The 18,676-nt window shown below is 44.3% G+C and overlaps 1 protein-coding gene across 36 annotated transcripts in view; it reads right to left on the bottom strand.

The window, feature by feature from the left end:
• FGFR2 (fibroblast growth factor receptor 2) overlaps positions 1-18,676 on the bottom strand; it is a 103,045-nt gene that overhangs the window by 46,573 nt on the left and 37,796 nt on the right. For all 36 annotated transcript variants that reach the window (XM_070264123.1, XM_070262679.1, XM_070263073.1 and 33 more), the window contains 2 exon segments: positions 18,333-18,502; positions 7,509-7,632 (listed from right to left, as the gene is read on the bottom strand). In XM_070264123.1, the coding sequence (XP_070120224.1) occupies positions 7,509-7,632; positions 18,333-18,502 (294 nt within the window).

Here is an 18,676-nt window from a genome sequence, read left to right as displayed (position 1 = left end):
ATAGAGGTCATCCCTGCCGGAGGGCTCTGCTCTGTATCCTCCCTCCAGACCAAGGCAATGACGCTTTTACCTCCTCACCTCTCTCTTCTCAGAAAGAAACAGAAAATTTCCCACAGCAACACCAATACCCCACCCTCAGCCATCTCCTCCCTACCCACCAACCAGCATTCGACCCACTATGGTGAAAGACGTGACAGTAACTCCAAAAGCCACTTTTCTAACTCAAATCTGTCCTCTAAGTTGGGAGCACATCCCTGCTACAACACTAGATCATTTCTGCCCTACCTTCTCCTCAACTGTGAAAATAACCAAACACAAAGACGATGAATACAGCAGTGGGGTGTGCTAAGGGAGGGGGAATCCATAAAAGCCAGCTGGTGGATGCATCATAAAAAGGCAAAAATATGATCCCATTTCTATGCTCACATCTTAACGAGAGTTGGCATAACACTTCCCAATCTGGGTCTTTCGATTTATAAAGGTGTTCATTAATTGATGTTCTATGAATAAGTGAGTTTAGAGAGAAACTCTGAAGACTGCCTGCTTCAGAATTTGCAATAGGTTAAGAACCACAAAACTCCAAATATAAGTAAATCATTAAACTGTTTTTCTACTATTTCAAGTCAGCACATGCTGATAGAAATCTCACTAAGTTCTAGCCCATTACTGGGCGCTGTAACTGCCATGAGCGAATCCGTATCTTCATGCCAAGCTTACTTGCCCATGCTTAGAGAACAGCAGCTTTCTCTCTGCCCTGTGCCCCGACCCGAATTATCTCCAGGTATGGTGAAGAGACCTCCTTCTTACAAAACGCTGTAAGACATTAACCAGTCTGTAACACTTCTACATCCTCTTTGCCCACACCATAGACTTGATGCCAAAGATTAGATAAGAGATCAAATATTAGCCCTCTCCCCAGCCACCTCAGCCAGGCCCCCTGCCAGAATCTAAAGCAATCAATAAGGCTTCCTTCCTCAACTATGGGGCAGAGGGCAATTGATAGCTTGTAGAGAACACGGCAAAAATGCTGATATTGCAAAGATCTAACGTGCCCCATCCATGCTGGCGTGTGCCTGCTCCAACCCCCGAGTTGGCACCCACAGACACCAATGCCTGGAAGGAGTAACTTCTTGCTGGTATCAGTCCTGCAGGAGAGCACTTATTCGCTGGTCAGTACACATGGGGTGATGCAGTCACTCGCTGACCAGCTTTTGCCCCCTGGGATCCCTCTTGTGAAACAGGTATGAAAAGCCATTCTGTAGCAACCAAAATCTCATTAAACAGTAGCTACCAAAGGAAGTTTTGAAATCTCTGTCCCGAGGAAAGGAAAAGATTGACCACTCTGTTAACCAGGGCTGAGCTGAATGTGCCTGTCTCAGACTAAAGATACGAGAGGAGGCGTGAGACCACCAAATAAGAGCAACGAACAATCTCATGGTACTATTATTTAAAAGCAATGCCCTCCTGCCTCATCCTCCCAAAGGCGCTACAAGGAAAATGTGTCATCACCCCTATTTTAGAGACGAGTGAAGTGAGGCTCAGAGGTCCCATGACTTCCAAGGTCACAGAGCTAGCAAAGGATAGAAACATAATTTGAACTGCCCTCCCATGTAATTCCCACCAGAACCTCCATGGGTGCCACCCGGCAAGGAGTGGAGACCCTAGAGGGTTGATGGGGTACCAGGGCTAGAACCACAAAATCAGCAAAAGGACTTTGCTTCCTACTCAATTCTGTTCCAGTTCCATGATTCTATGTGAGCTAGACAAGCCCACTTACAAAGGCACTCGCTGTGACTGATTACCTGGCCTGGCACCTTGATCCATTTTCAGTTGTGGGGCTTTCTGCCTCCCCTCTGGCTAGATTTCACAACTCTAGAGCTAGCATGAAGAACCAGTATCAAGATAACACCAAGTCTTAAACTTAGAGCAAGAAATGGAAAAGATTTCGTTGGCAGCAAGATCATGACCATGGAAAATCAAATGAGACTGGCCAGGAAGTCTCTAGGTCAAGATCGTTCAAATTCGGGATGCAAAGGGGCTCTGTGGAGCTGAGGCCTGGTGAGGACCAGGGAAGTGCACAAGCGCTGCAACTCAGAACCCGAGAGTCAGGTGTTCAATGTGTGAAAATCTCCGGATACGTGCTGTTGCGTAGTTTAAATGCTACTGACCACACAGCCACCCCTCATCCCGCAGAGAATCAAAAGCTTTGTCTAGAAGCCATGACATAATGGAAACGAAGACAGAGAAAGGTCTTCCATAAGGTGCAAGTGAGCAGGAATGATCCTAATTTTGACAGCTTCAGTAATAAACCAACCGGTTAATTAATTAACGAGGCCACCCCTTTCTTCATTTACTTAAATGCTACTTTGTTGCAAACCCAAAGAGTCCAAAATTCACACTGGAGAAGTGTGGTGTGAGGGACTCTAACTTGCCTCAGTCCCTTCCTTCTGCTCAGGGATCACACTGGAGCCTTTGTCTTCTTCTCAGGACAGAGGCTGCCCCAAGCAGTAAACAATTTACGCAATTTCTCCTTCTCCCACTGGGGACGAGCTGCCAAAAGCTCATTGCCAGGTGTCAACCCCACAGTCAGGCTATCAGTCAGTGCTTGGAATAAAAGACTTCATTCCACCTCAATACACACCTGAGGGGGAGTTCACACTGTGACGGATTCCTTCGTGCTTTCAGGCTGCGTCCTATCATGTCCAGAGCCGAGTTACAGCAGATTTATGTCAAGGGCTAGACCACAGGACCATTCTGGTCTACGCCGAGCAAGTCGGGGCTGGTGAGGAAGCCTGAGTGATCTCCACCCAGCCAGAAGAGATTCTTGGCCCTGAGCGGCTCCCAACCATGCACTGACACTGTCTGCCACGTACAGCTCTTGTCCCCAGGGAGGAGAAATTTCTGTAAAGTTAGATTGATAGATGCGAAGGCATGGCCAGCCTCAGCAAATCCAGAGGCATTGTTTCCACCTCCACTGCCCTCTGCCCCTCAAACTATCCAATGCCAGGTGAAAAGCTCAAAAGTTATCTGATGGTCCCTGGGAATGCAGAACTGGACATCCACAAGGAGAAAAAGAAAGGATCTAGATGAGTAAAAAGGAGCAACTGATCTTTTGAATACTTCTGTCTCTCCCCCTCCCTTTTTTGTTTCTTACAACAAAGAGCTAGACATGGAGTGGGGGTAACAGCAGCCCTTTCTAGAGTCTTGCTGCAGCAGTCGCTGCTGGTCCACACCACAGTAAAGCAGGGATGTCAGTCTGTGGTGCACAAAGCATTACTCTAGGATTCGAGCGGATCCAGATGGAGGTCCCAGCTCCGAAGTTCCTCCAAGTCCTTAGAAAATCACTAAGCCCACGGAATCTGAATTTCCTCAACAGTAAGATTGGACGAGAGGGGCGGGGGAGGCCAACCGGATGGACTTGGAGCCCTCAAACTCCACGCTCCTCTTCTGTAAGTCAAGCAACCAGATCAGTCTGGGACAGACTTGATGACAGCATCAACCAAAGGTGGAAACCTCAGCAGGACATGTGAATGTCAGACATTGGCCAGTTCTGTTGGTCCCAACAGGGCATTCAGTTTGTTTAATGAAACTTCTGATTGAGTCTAATCAAAGCTATGAAAGATACCTTCTAATTCTCAAAAGAATCAGGTTTGGAAGGGAGGAAACCAGCATTTGTTGCCGGCCACCTAGGTGCCATCAGTGTTTCCATCTGTTAACCCAACTAATTCCTCATAACTGCTACGGAGGGTTCAGTTGTGGCTCCCCCAAACGAGTAAGTCCACATCCCAACCCCTGGAACCTTGGAATGTGACTCTATTTGGAAACAAGGTCTTTGTAATTAAGTTAAAGATCTCAAGATGAGATCAGCCTGGATTTAGGGTGGGCCCTAAATCCATGACAGGTGTCCTTCTCAGAGAGAGGCAGAGGGAGATTGGAGACATACACAGAGAGGAAGGCCATGGAAAGACAGAGCCAGAGACTGGAGTGATGCATCTACCAGCCAAGGACTGCAGACGGCCACCAGAAGCTGGGAGAGAGGCATGAAACGGATTCTGAGTCTCCAGAAGGAACCAACCATGCCAACATCCTGACGTCTCACTTGTGGCTTCTAGAACTGACAGAGAATAAACTTCTGTTGTTTGAAGCCATCCAGTTTGTGGTGATTTGGTACAGCAGTCCCTAGGAAACTGACAGAACCATCACAGGAACAAGGTAAGTATCATCATTCAATTTTACTGATGAGGAAAGAGAGGCTCAGAAAAGCTAAATTATTTGTCCCAATTCTCTCAGTGCCCAGGGTGAGGGTGACAGACCTGCCACTCTGTCCACCATACCAGGCGGCCTTTAACATTAATGAGTCACAGCTCCCTCATTTCCTGAGACAAGGAGAGTGAAACCAAGTTAAATGACTTATCCCAGGTTGCGGCTTCTTGGTGGCAGGGTCTCTGTCAGAAGGCAGCGGCGCTTCTGCCTCATTCACTGATCAACCACAGAAAGACTTACCACCTCCCAGAGCCAACTATTTTAGGGGAACCCGTTTTATTGTCGCCACAATTACCCAAATGTGGAGCTTCACACTAATTTTCCCTCGCAAGTAAATGGCTGAAAAGTAATGGTGTCAATTTTAATGAGGATCAAGCAAGCTCCTCAAAGGGCTCGCATAAATGAAAGCATTTCCCTCGCACACAACAATGGCTTGCTGTTTAATTCCAGAACACGAGAATGTCACTTAAATTACATGGCTTTTACACTAAAGTGCTTATGGGAATGCCTTTCCGAGGAAGAATTTCAATAAAAAGATCTCACCCAGTTTGATGCTTCATAATATCTGCACTACAAACCTTTGTATCATAGCAACAAAAATAAGACCTCAGAGAATGTGAACAGGAACAGCACTTCACTTTAGCTGGGAAAGAGTCTCCGATTTTCTGTGAAACAGAGATGTCGCGGAGAAGCTGTTATCATGCAGCAATCTATGAAACCTGGACCTGAGGGCCACCAGAAATTCGTTGTTCAAGCCTGAATCCCTTTTGTCTCCGCTTGCTGAGATGTTCAGAATGACTGCCTGCCAACACTGTAAGTCTGCATGAGACTCTTTAGCTGACTCAATTCTTATTTTATTGGTGCTTCTCAAAGCAATTACGAGGGTTTTGAGCAAAGATGAGAGTATTTCACACCTCCATCTTTCCTGAAAATGTCTTATACTCCACTGACTTTTGGCTTCTATTTATAAAGTAGGTTCAAGGCTTGGAAAATTATTGGGGTTGAGCTTTAATGGATATTCCCAACCAGCATTGTGTCATTATTGGCCCACGTTTAGCTGGGCGATCTCCCAAATTTGTGACATAATCAGGCCTTTCTCTGCATTACTCCATACACTCCACGCTCCCTCTACATTACACCACTGAATCATACGCTCTTTTCAACAAGACTGATTGCCAGGGGATTAACATTAGACAGCACAATTCCATTATTCAGCAGCCCAATTCAAATCCAACTCTAAACTCTAAGAGAGATTTCAGGGCTTCACAGAGATGAGCTGCCAGAAAGCTCAAAGGGGCGGTGGGGTGAGGGGCTTTCGAATGTTTTACATAACAACTCAACCTAAACCCAGCCATAAGCAAGAGCCCACAGCTGAAGTGGCCGCGATATGACTCCTGATTCCTGGAATGGCCCCAACCAACCTTAACGAACGATTTGTGGACCTGTGCAAAGCCAAAACCCCCAAAGACTGCTGGAGCACAATCATTTTATTCCCACAATAAATTATTTATTTTCGAAATTAGGTATTTAGAACGTGTAGCCCGAAATCTCTTTCCTTAAATAGAAACACTTTCATGTCAAATTCAGGATATGTGAGGCCCAAAGTGAATTCAAGTCACGTGTTCTTTGATCCACGGATTTATGGTACATCAATGCCAAAATAAATGTTAACCATTTTCTTCTCATATTTGAGTGTTACTTCTCTTTGTGCTTGTTTTGTAAAATATCTGTACATAGTAATTCCCACTAAGAAACATTCCATAAATATCTCTGTGAGAAAAGTGGGCTCTAAAACTCAGTCTTTTATAAATATCCATAGAATCCACCTTATGCAAAAACCTATCAAATTTCACAGTAAGGCTTCTGAACAACAAAAATAAAATGTTACAAATACTTCTTTCACTGAATACTTACATACAAATGGAAATAACAACTATATCATGCTTTCTAAGGCAGAGTTTCTTATGGATTCAATTTAATTTAACTTGATACAAACTCAAAATGGTTTTATGTTTAATTTTCAGTTAACCCAAGACTTCAATTAACCAAATCTATGTAATTTGGTTAATCAAGCTTTTGGAAAGTTTTTTAATGGCTCTTTGGGCAATTCAAATGTCTACGGGGTCTCCCTCTTCAAAGAGTTTATATTTTATTGAAGAAGAAGAAATGTCCACATGTGAAATAATACTCGGGACACATGCATAAGAAATGAAGGAGGAAAGCCTTTGTTGATAGATGCACAGTGAGTGGGCATGAGTTTGTGGAGTTCCAAAGGGTCACATCAAGGCAAAATGAATTGAGGTGAGCTTTGAGTTGAGATTTTAGCAGAAGTCAGCAATCTGCAGGTGGAGATGGGCAAACTGATTAGGTAACCCCAGCATGGACTCAAGGACAGGTGACCATACTGAGAGTCAGGGTAGATGACAAGATAGAGAAAAGATGGCTTCTACAAAGGAAAGATCTTAGCCCATCATCCCTACAACAGACATGTCCTAAGTGTAGCTCCACATGTTATCAATCCTCCAGCAAGACAGAGAAACACTCTTTCTTCATCACTTCCGACAAAGCCCATCTAACAGACCAACCTGGGAAGAAATCTGAGTTTCCAGGACAAGAGGCTTTGTGGTCTTAAGATATTTAATTAAAATAGCCTTTATCTGAGTACTTGATTAAAAGGTATCCATAAGCCCATTAACACAGTTCCCTTTCTACAGAAGAAATAGCTTCCAGCAACAGACAGTGAGCTTGTAGCGTCTAATGACTTTCTTCTAACGGAAGTAAAGGGCTCCTTGACGTTACCCTTCCCCAGCCCGCTCTAAGCTCAGTCGTCATCATGTCCTTTTCAGCCAGCCTTATGCAGTTGCCCTTCCTTAGATAATACTGCCTCTCTTTTAACAACCAAGTTCTCCAACAGCATATGTGTGTCCTTTCCCTGCACACACTAACATTCTTCAGAGTAATCTCAGCTTCCAGACTGTCTGCACATTTCATACCATTTTACACAAGATGACGCTTGGGAACGAAAAGGATCACGCAAAACACATAAAACACGGCTAATCAGGAAGCAGAACATTGTCAAATGACAGAATTCTTCTTCTTGAATGACAGCTTGTATTTAGAAAAAATGAAAACGAACCAACTCTCCTCAAACCGTGGGGAGAAACAAGTCTCACTTTCCTGATTTCAAATGAGTCAAACTACAGCAGGCCGGCGCACGGCTGCCGCCCAGGGAGACACAAACTCACCAACAACATCGAGGTGGTACGTGTGATTGATGGACCCGTACTCATTCTCCACCACACAGGTGTAATTGCCTTTGTCGGATGGGACCACGCTTTCCATAATAAGGCTCCAGTGCTGGTTTCGTACCTGAAAAGATCAGAGTTAAAGGCAGTTATTTAACAAACTTAGCACCGAATACCGGGTACTGTGCTTCCTTGATTTAAAAAGAAGTTGGGGAGGCAAGGAAGGTAAAGAAGAGACATCTGAACTCTAAATTTTCCTCAGAATTAGCACTCAGAATGGTGACAAATGAAATCAATAATTATCATCACGGTGACCATCTAGCAAGAGGCTAGTGACATGTTCAGATACACAAGAGTATGTGGCGTGAGTCTGTCATTGTCACGGGTTTGAGGCTTCCTCCAGGAGCAGCCAAGTGGCTGGGGAATCCCTGACATGAGCCTGCACAGTATCAGTGACCCAGGGTAGGTGAGCGGCCAGGTCGCTCATCCACTGGGAACCCTCAGCCCCTAGAGCACCGAGGAACCATCTAGAGCCAACAGCCAAGTGAATGCCAGGCACTGCTCTGAGCACCCCGCTTCCTGCCTGAGCTAATTTAATTCTCCCGAGGAGCCCACAACGTAGGTGCTGTTCTTGCTCCTGGAGCCTCTGGTTTGAAACCCTCTCATTTCTTTCCCCACGGCCCTCAGATGCTGTCTGGAAGTCTCAACAAGTTTCAGCGGGGACTGTAGGTCTGCCCCTCCCACTCAGGTGGTGGCTGAATAGATGCTACATGTTGCTGAGAGATATACTCAGAATTCCAAATATGGGAGCAATGAATCCTTAGGAAACTTAAGTTGTATATCCATCTATTTAAAAACTCCTTGAGACTTGCCAAAGATAAGCAACACACGTGGAAATAAGTTATTGTGATTCCTCCTCACATTTCTGTCCCCATACAGACAGACTAGATTCTAATGGACACACGTTGCTGTGAAAATATTTTAACAGGCTCAAATTTTCAAGCAAGCATGATTTTTCCTTACTACAACCCAAACGCAGATTTCATCTTTTGGGTTCAAGGCTTTAATATTTCTCTCTGAATCCAAATCATTCTTTAAAGGTATTTTGGACAAGGCACTCCAGAGAAATGGAAAGAAAAAATAAAAAGCCAGGGCCTGCTAATCTTAACTATCATTTCAGGAATTTTAACTGACCCTCTGAATGATGCCCTGAGTGCTCCAAGTGTTTTCTGCCTTAATCACATAAAAACTGATAATACCAGTAGAGCCTTCACAAGCACTTGAGTGATTCAAGGAACTGAACTAGAGAATAAAGAACATGAGCTCGTAAATGTTCCATTATAAAACAGGAGGGCAGAGCAGCTGTCCACTTTGAAGAGCAGAGCCAGCAGAGGTAAGAGATTATAAGACCATGCTATAGCACAACGTAGCTATAGGCGTTCTTATGGGCGTTTTCATGTCAGGCAATCAGTTCTACTCAAGCCATTACTGTAGAGTGGAGTTATTGATGCCGAGTTCAAAAGCAAGAGCACTGCTCATCAGTGACAGTCTTATGAAGGAGCACGGGGGTGAAGGCAGGACTCAGAATTCAAGCACTGAGTTAAGACTGAGTTTGGGCAGACAGTCACTTTGCTTCAACTCCTGCCTGTCACCGACTCCCCCCCACAACCTTGGAGGTTGTCTCAGAGTCTAACATCACGGAGCAGATGATAGGAAATTCATTCTCACGGTCACAGGTGAAATGTCTGGCAGTAAAATAAATCTGAAGGCTTCAGATCTACAATGGAGAGTCTGTACTCTATGTTGGAGAGACTTGCTTTCTGCTCTTGGATGAGGCATAGGCTTGTAGGAGAACTCAAACCAGAGCATAGGTCTCCTCTTAGGAGGGATAAGCACCTGCTATGAAGAATGTATATAAAAGGTGTGTTGTGAACAAGAAGATGTGGATGCTAAATTTTCCAGGGCAATGAGAATTCTCTAAATCCTGACCCCCTGGGCGCTACCCTGGAGCTGTATGCTCGGAGCATGGGAGACGCAGGTCCCAGCTCCTTGATTTAACTCGAGGCAGATGGGCCCACAATGAGACCCACCTTCTCCCCAAGGTCTCAGCGGTGTCAGGAATGGGACTCTCCTGACCTCTGAGGAACCAGTCACGCGGAGGGTAACTCAGGGATGAAGCCACAGGCCCTAACGTCACCAAGCCACGTAATCCAGCATTTAGCCCTGCTGTAAATATTCAGTTCTTTGAGCCCCCGCTCAAATGTCATGCCCATAAGCCCTTAATCACAGCTAGTGCCTGTCTCTGGACCCCATCCAAACTGTCAATGTCTTTCTTGTGCCTGGATCCAGATTTGGCACACGGCATATTCCAAATGGAGCTAAACCTAACCGCACAGGGAGGGCATCGTCTGCCTCTGCCCAAGACATTAAATCTTGGCATATGCAGCTCGGCATACCACTGCTGTTTTTAACCCTAGGGCATATGGTCAGCTCCAGGCTCCTGTTGGGGCTATGGCATTCCACGAAGATCCCCCTTTCAAGGGCATGTGCTCCCTGAATATTTATTTCCTGGAGATGCACCACAAATATCAATAAGTTAATATTTATAAAACGCTTTCACAACGAGAAACACATTTACCAAACAAGGTGTTTCCACCCTTCTACAGACCTTGGTACTCAATCAATACTGCCCCATGCAGTGCTGTTAATATTTATTTTTTCACACCACTGCTCCAGTATTTGGTTCCTGGACATACCACCAATCCCAAACTTTATGAGCTGTGGCATTTTCCAAATGGATGCCCTTAGAAGCCACCAACAGTGGGACTTTTTGACACTTTGGTAGGGGACATCCCACCATTAATTAGTGGTTGCTTAACGACAAGCTAAGAAACTACAAACAGTAGCTCCATGAAGATGGGGAACACAGGAACAGAGATTTTCGTGTTTTTTTTTTTTTTTTAACATTCCGTTTCCACACCAAGATTCGGTGTAAACCTAAAGAAATTATCCTTCCAACAAAAATGTATGATGTCCTCTTCAACATGTTTTTCTAAATTCCTCAGCTTTTTCGTGCTGTAAGTTTTCTGCCAGTTGGGTCAAATGCACATAAACCATCTTTGCTTTCCCAGAAGAAGGAACGTAAATACCCAATAAACAGATGAAAAGAGGCTTAACCTCATTAAGGATCAGGGAAATGCAAATTAAAATAATGAGACACTGTTATTCACCAGCTGATTAACAAAAATTAGAAAGATCAATGTCACTGAGTATTTGGTGAGGGTGTAGGGAAATAGAGACAAACTGAGAAGAGGAGCATAAATTGAGAAAAACCTTTTAGGAAAATAATTTGGTAGTACCTATTAAAATTAGCAACACGTTTTTTTTCCTTTTAATCAATTAATTCCACTTCTAGATATCTAGCCTACAAAGAAAACAGAAGGACTACTTCAAGGCACATAACAAGATCATTGCTTCAAGCACTGTTGGTAACAGCAAAAAACTGGAATCCATGAAAAAGAGAGTCATGAATAACGTGTAGTTCATCCTATATGAATAGAGTATTTCAACAGAATAGCATCCAGTCATTAAAGAGAATGAGGTGTTCTGACATTCAGGCCTAAGATACCATTAATAGTTATTGATAAATGAAAAAAGCAGGTTGAATACAAATAGGCATACTCGTGATTCCATTTTGTAAAAAATACACACACACATGCACAACCCTATAGGTGCACGTAGGCCTGAATCTATAAGCATGACTGGATCAGCTCAAATCAGAAAGAAAACGGACCACACGGTTAGCAATATACTTCATATAATTAAGGGGTGGGGTTATGAATGTTGTTTACTCTTTTCTCATTTTCACTTTTGAAATTTAAACAGAAATCACACACACACACACACACACACACACCACAAAAGTAAAACCAAACAGCTCCCTGTGACTCCCTTTTGGAGCAGCTGCCCTGTGGCAGAACCCTGGCCTCTGTAACGCTGGCAGACCAGACACAAAAGCCAGGGAGAAGAGAAATCCTGCACCAGCCGACACATGCACAATTCCTTCTTTTCATTCCTGCCCACGGCCAAATCTTTGTGGAATTCATTATTATTTTTCATCTGCCAAGGCACAGAATGAGAGAGCATGAGGCTTCAAAACTATGTTCACTAAAGACTTTTAAAAATAACATTTCAATACTGAAACAAAGCAGATTGAAGCTAATGGCCTAAATTCTCTTACTTGTAATACAGTAAGTAGATTCCACAAACATTCCACACCCTGTCATTGCAAAGACAAAAGGTGGCCCAGACAGGTTTTTTCAGAATTCCTCTGCTACCTAAATCTTCTGAGGTGCACGTTAAACCCTCAGCTACCTTCAGGTGACAAGTGGGAATGCAGATTTAGTTTGGATGACACCCAACCACCTAGGTGAAAGGTCAAAGACCCAGGCTGTCACCTGGATGTTTGGTCTCCATTTTGCAAAAAAATCTGAACATTTCCAAATACCCAGGGGTTATATAACAAGCGGAATAAATATCTAAAAGCTGGATGGAAAGTTTTACTCTGTGCCAAGACAATGGATGCTATGTCCATGTGATAGTAAATACTCCCAAGACTTCCTTCCACCAGTATCAGGGCGCAATTCATGGAGAAAGACAGCAATCCCTTTTATCCCTGGCCTTCATTCATAAAGGCATCCCATAAACTACAATTCAACATTGACCAGTTGTCATCAGGATGCATAAAATCTTACTGTCCCATGCCAGATCCCCATCTTCAGCAGATTCCTGGGATCGCCAAACCATCCCTTCTGGACGTGTATGCAGGAACTGAGCTTACCTGTGCCACAGCCCCTGCTGCTGCTTATCACCACACAGATGTGGAGGCCAACACCGGTCTAAGGCTTAAACTCCAAGAAGTCTGCTTTTCAGGAGGTGTCCAGAGAACAGGGCTGGGCGAGCTCTGATCTTCTAGGACCAGTGGCAGAAACTCTCCCCCTTGCTCAGTTAACAATCAATGGAGCTCTCTAGACGAAGTAGGAAGCGAATCACAAAATGCAAAGCCATTCGCTTGGTGCCTGTTCCTGAAGGTGCTCAAAGAGGTGCTCTGGGGGCAGATTGCCAGCAGGGCATCCACCACCTTTTAATTTAACTCTTTAAAAGTCTCATGACCTTCCTCAAAAGGCTAAACATAGTATCACCATACGGCCCAGCAATTCCACTCCTAGGTACGTACCCAAAGGAATTGAAGACAAGCACTCAAACAGATGCTTGTACACCAATGTTCACAGAAGCATTATTCCCAAGAGCCCAAAGGTGGAAAGAGCCCAAGGGTCCGTCAACAGATGACTGGATAGACAAAAATGTGGTATATCCATATAATGGAATATTATCCAGCCATAAAAGGAATGAAGTTCTGATTCATGCTACAACACAGATGAATCTTAGATATATTAAGTGATATAAGCCAGATACAAAAGGACCAATATCCTATGATACCACTTACATGCAATACCTACGTCAAGCAAATTCATAGACACAGAAAGTAGATTAGAGGTTACGAGGACCTGTGGGGAGGAGGAAAGGGAAATGATTGAGAGTTTCTGTTTTGAGTGATGAAAAAGTTTCGGAAATAAATGACAAGTTTTATGTTATACCCATTTTACCACACACAAGAAAAAGTCTCACACAGGTCATGGAAGTTGGGAGAACAGCATCGTGCTCCCAACCTTGCTCTCGACAGCACACCTGGGGCCAGCTGATATTTACAGGCTCTTGGCAAGCCATTACTTTCTCTGTGTTTCTCCTTCATCATAACGATGTTTTTATAAAACATGGAACCACGGGTGAAGAAAGCAGTTTAATAATAGGATGAACTTTGGAGCAAAACCACCTGGGTCCAAATGGCAGCTACACCACCTAGGAGCCACGTGACAAGCCTTATCTATGAAAGGGACAAGATAACAGCACCCACCCCTTCGGGCTGAGCAGGGGACTGAGCAGTCAATACACGTTGGCTGATACCAACATATACCTGCTCCCTCAGCACAGACTCTCGTTCTGAGATTAAAGCTGAAGTGTCTTGGCTGAGAAAAAGGTCAACAAACTATAAATATATGACTAAGTACATTAGTACTGATTTTTTCAAATAAACATATTTTGGGGTTAAACATAATATTTAATCAAACGTCTTTAAAATGACATCTAAGTAACCTAGAAAATGTAAACCTAATTAACTTACCCATCAAAACAACCAGTTCAGTCGTGATTATAAGAAAACCGTTTTTGAAGTTGTCTTTTCTTGGACCTGAAATGTACTTGGAAACTAACAGTCCGTACTCTACAATGCTTCACTCTGCCAAGAGACTCCGTGGGAATTCGAACCTCCAGGACGCCTGGAGCCGTGGGCTCTCGCGCCAACTCCACGGCCACAGCGAGGGAGCTCTTTATCCTGTGATCTCTCTCGGTTCTTATGCAGTTAGAAAGTGGCATGAAAGATGGTTCTAAGAAGACTCTCCCCTCTATGCCTAAGTCATTACCTAGGAATGAGGTGGGAATTGTGGTCTATTAATTATCTCAGTCATCTTATTTTTCTGCATTAAACTGTAATAACTGTTCAGAGCCCCATGAACTATCTCGCCTTAAAGGGAACCTCTTTACAAGAAAAAAAATCCATGCTGTTGTTTAAGATGAAAACTGCTTGATGCTGCATTATGGTTGGGCTACTAAGTCATAGTTTTTAGAGCTGGAAGGGAGCATGACATTCGCGATTATCTATCCAATCGCATCATTTTAAGGACAGGTGACCTGACTGAAGCAGAGAGCACTTAAACAACTCGCCCACAGTGAAGACTGATGTTGAAAGCCCAGGCGTAAGTACAATTAGAGACGTGGTTATGCTTCAAGTCAAGCTTTATCTTCATAAATAAATTAGTAACATCCAGCCGGCCTTTCCCACATACTAAGAAAAACAATAATTTGACTCTTAATCACCTAAGGATGGCTCAGCATGACTTCTTTGATAAATAAGACTGGACCGTAGAATATTAAATACCTCTATTGGTCATTTTAATTAAAACGAGCTTTCTGTCCTGTTTCATAATTCTCTTTGACTTTGTTTTGGTTTTGTGTGTCCCCTTCTCCCTTCACTGGCCCCATATGCATACCATTTCAGAACGAGCTGTGTCGCAGTGGGCCGGGGCCAAGGTGCCCGACCCATCAAGAGGGAGACAGCTGGGCGGCCAGGGCACAGCCATGGTTTATGGAAGGAGATTTATGCAGAAAAAAAATAAATCACAGAAATAACGCATTTGTTTGTGGAAACTTTCAGGTCTTGCTTTCTGGAAAAATACATCTTGGAAAACTTGACACTGTTTCTTGTTAAAGTGGCAAAGGGACGGGAGTCAGAAGAGAGGGACATTTAGATGCCAGGCCCTCCACACGTCACTTGGGTCTCTCTTGGCTTTTGGGGGAAAGGCCGAGGAAGGGAAACTACAGATTGTACAATACGGTTCCCTCAGGTCAAACGTCCATTCAGAGGTGCAGGTCTTTAAAAGTTTATGTAGGCAACAAAGAAAACTTCAGAGAGAAAACCCAGCGTGGATGACCATGCTTTTGACTCTGCCCTGTCCAGGCCCTGAGGAGGGCCCTGTGCGTCGGACCAGGCCCATACCAGCCAGGCAGCTTGGACCAGGGAGGGAAGCCCACAGCTTGGTATGGCCTCTTCGACCTCCAGTGACTTCACCACCTGGGGACCTGGGGTGGGTCTAACACATCATTAGTGAGGCTTATGCTTTAGGGAACTACATTTTCCCAGGAGATAAGAGATATCTGTCCTTCCCTTTTAAGTCCCAGCAGCCTCTAGTGCTCAATGGAATTTCTAAGAGCTTTCGGTATCCCCACAATGAGTGTCCAATGCCATAACTGTCGTGAAAACCTCTTACTGAATCCAGGTTGACTACCTTTGCATTTGACGGGGTGGCCCATCACCCCCCCAACCCCCACGCCACTCAGCCCCACTTCCACAGCCTCTTCTCCACAGAGAAAGCCCAGCAGGGCCAGAAACGCACCGTCGTCACTGCCAACCTGCGTACCACATTCCAAAGGTGTGGTACTCTCCCTTTTGCCCTTTTTTTTAAAAAGCAAAATATATTTTAGATTTTTTGTTCCCACGCACTCAAATTCCACTTTTCTTTCACTCCAGAAATGGCTCAAACATGAAACAACAAAAACACTTTGGTCATCTGTGCCTCCCCGGGGGTAGGCCAAAGGTTCCTCATTTTGCTTTCAGAACATAGGTGCCTTCATTTAGCGGAATCTTGTCATCAGTAATTCAAACTGAACTGCACCTGTTAAAAATCAAGCAGCATTTTCTCATTAGGCTCCCTTAGTCTTCCATCATATCTGTAATCACTAATTCAGATTTGCAAAAACCTCCTTAGCAGTAATCATGATGCTGGTCCCACTGATTTTGAGACCAGGAGTTCCTGGAGGCTCAGCAACCTCTGTGCTCATTTCCAGGGCTGTCTTAAGGAAGGAAATTAGTTCACCACCAGGATTTTAACCACCCTCCTTATACTTAAGTTGTATTTAAACAAATCATTGAAACTCCATCAATTATGTTTTCAGAGAGCGTTTGGTGGTTAGAAGAATCCCAGGGGCCACACATTTTAGTGGTTTAACTCTTCCTTCTCAAGCAGCATCACCTAACAAAATCTTTGTCTATTCACTCTTAAAAAAAAAAAAAAAAAAGCCAACCTTCCAATCTCATTGGACCTGGTCTGTCTAAGGAACGAACTAAGAACAAAGAGCCCAACCCCCTCCGCCTACTGCTTCCAGCACCAGGCAGGAGTCGTGGAAGACAACTGAGTCCTTCTACCTCCACAGCTTCCAAGGCACCCACCTTCCAGCAGATGTGCCTCACATCTGTTTCACACATCAACTACCCAACACATGCTTTCAGAAATGTACTCATAGGCGTTCCCCTTTCATCCTCTGGGTTTTAGATATTAATTTTTCAATGTGAAAAGAAGTCAAAAATTTTTGAAGAAGAAAATAATCTTTTAAAGATGAGTAATTGTGTGCAGTATTTCAGGAAAGGGCTCCAGGGTACCTCACGTGGAGAGAAGGCCCATTGAAGCATGGCAGTGACAGGGGAGGGGCTCAAGTGCCATCTCAAGTGATGCTGGCGTGTTAAACACAGGAGAGGTGCACCCAGGAATGTCCTTCCCAGGATCTCACTGCTGCCCCCAGAAATCCTCTCCCATTTGGTTCTTAAGGACCTGGCATCTGAGCCAAAGCATCCTCTCTTTTACGCACGGGCATGTTTCTCAGATGGCTCCCAGCAATCCCCAGGTCTCCTGACATTCATGCCCTGGGGTAATCTCCTCCTAGTGACTTGCTTAATAACAGAAAATAGTAAAAGCGGTGGGATTGGCACTTCCATGATTAGGTTACAATAGGCTGTGACTTCTGTCTTCCTCACACTCTCTCTCTGCCTCTTCTTGTCCCCTCACCCTCAGAAAGCCAGCCGCCATGTTGTGAGCTGCCATATGAAGAGGCCCACATGGCAAGGAACGGAGGGTGGCCAACAGCCAGTGAGGACCTGAGGCCCTCAGTCCAACAACCTGCAAGGAAGTGGATCCTGACAACAACCACATGAGTGAGTCTGGAAGCAGATCCTTCCTCAGTTGACCCTTCAGATGAGACCCCAGCTGTAACTGCAACCTTAATTACAGCACTGTGAGAGACCTTGAGACACAAGGCCCAGCTAGGCCACACCTGGATTCCTAACCCACAGAAACTATGACATTATAAATGTTGTTTAAAGCCACTGCATCTTGGGGTAACTTGTTATGCAGCAGTAGGTAACAAATACATCCATTCATGTTCCAAATGCACCGAAGAATTTCACAGCAAGGTCCCTGAAGTCTTCCTCATATACTAAATTCTTAAAGTTCTCCCTTTCTGCACTAAATAATTTGGAGAGTCCATCTCTCTCTTTCTGAGACACCTTCCTTCAAACTCAGCCCAGAATCCTCTCCTGATGTCCCTTACCCTTAGTCTCCCAAAGAGCCAACAACACCTCTCCCAGCACACCCACAGGACAACACGCTTCTCTGACCTCACACATCAGCATCCTGATAGCCAGCTCTTCTGTCTGCCTTCTCTGCTGGAAGAGGGGCCTCTAGGGATGCGTTTTCCAGAGGCTAGGACGGTGCCTGCCACAGAGGGTGCTCAATCAACGTCTGCCAAATGGCTGAACAAAGGCCGGGACAGGCATTTACAGGCATCTTCAGGGAGACGGCTGTCAATTCCAACCTTCCCCGTGAGTGAAGAGTCTACATGTCACCACGGTCTGTAACGGGCTCTTCAGAATCCTTAAAGAGGCAGGACAGGGAGACTGCCTTTGTCATCTCATAAGTGTTCTCCCTTAATAAGTAATATTTCATACCCGAGTCTCTAATCCACGTCCATCCACTCTTCATACAATCCTGCTGAACCAGGGCAACTGTACTTACGCTTCTCAAATGCTGCTCCAATTCCAGTTTTACAGACTATAAAGCATATAGAAAACAGATTTTCAACTTTCGACCCTTCTGGTATTAAACTCTCCTCATATAAAGAACAATGCAAATGGGGATTGTACTTGAAAATTACATGCAAGTCCAGGATAACTTTTTTAAAACATCAAACATGGAATGATCCATTATGGTAATTACCCATTTTAAAAGAAATATTCCTTCTAGTTTCTGCTAACTTTTGACTACTTAAAAAAACGAATAAAAATTTAAGAAACGGATTATTTCAAAAGCTTAATTCTACCTTATATCCTCCGATGCGATGCTCCTGCTTAAATTCTTTCCCGTTTTTCAGCCACCTCATAGTTGGTGTTGGATTCCCCCCAGCTGGACAGCGAAACTTGACAGTATTGGCTGCGGGGACGGCATGCAGCCGTTTTTCCATCTTTTCTGTGTTGGTCCAGTATGGTGCTCCTGTTTTGGAAAACAACAGTATAATGTATACAGATGGATCGCTTCATCTCTATTATTAAACTCCTAACAGGTAAGATCATTTTATTTTATATGTGAAACATCAGTTTCAAAATCTCTGGTAATATTTGTATCGGGAAAAAATTTCTGCAGTCTAATCCAGCTGGCCTAGCAGAA

The sequence above is a fragment of the Equus caballus genome, chromosome 1 (assembly GCF_041296265.1).
Source record: "Equus caballus isolate H_3958 breed thoroughbred chromosome 1, TB-T2T, whole genome shotgun sequence".
Lineage (NCBI taxonomy): Eukaryota > Metazoa > Chordata > Mammalia > Perissodactyla > Equidae > Equus > Equus caballus.
This window is presented reverse-complemented; position numbering and strand designations above follow the sequence as displayed.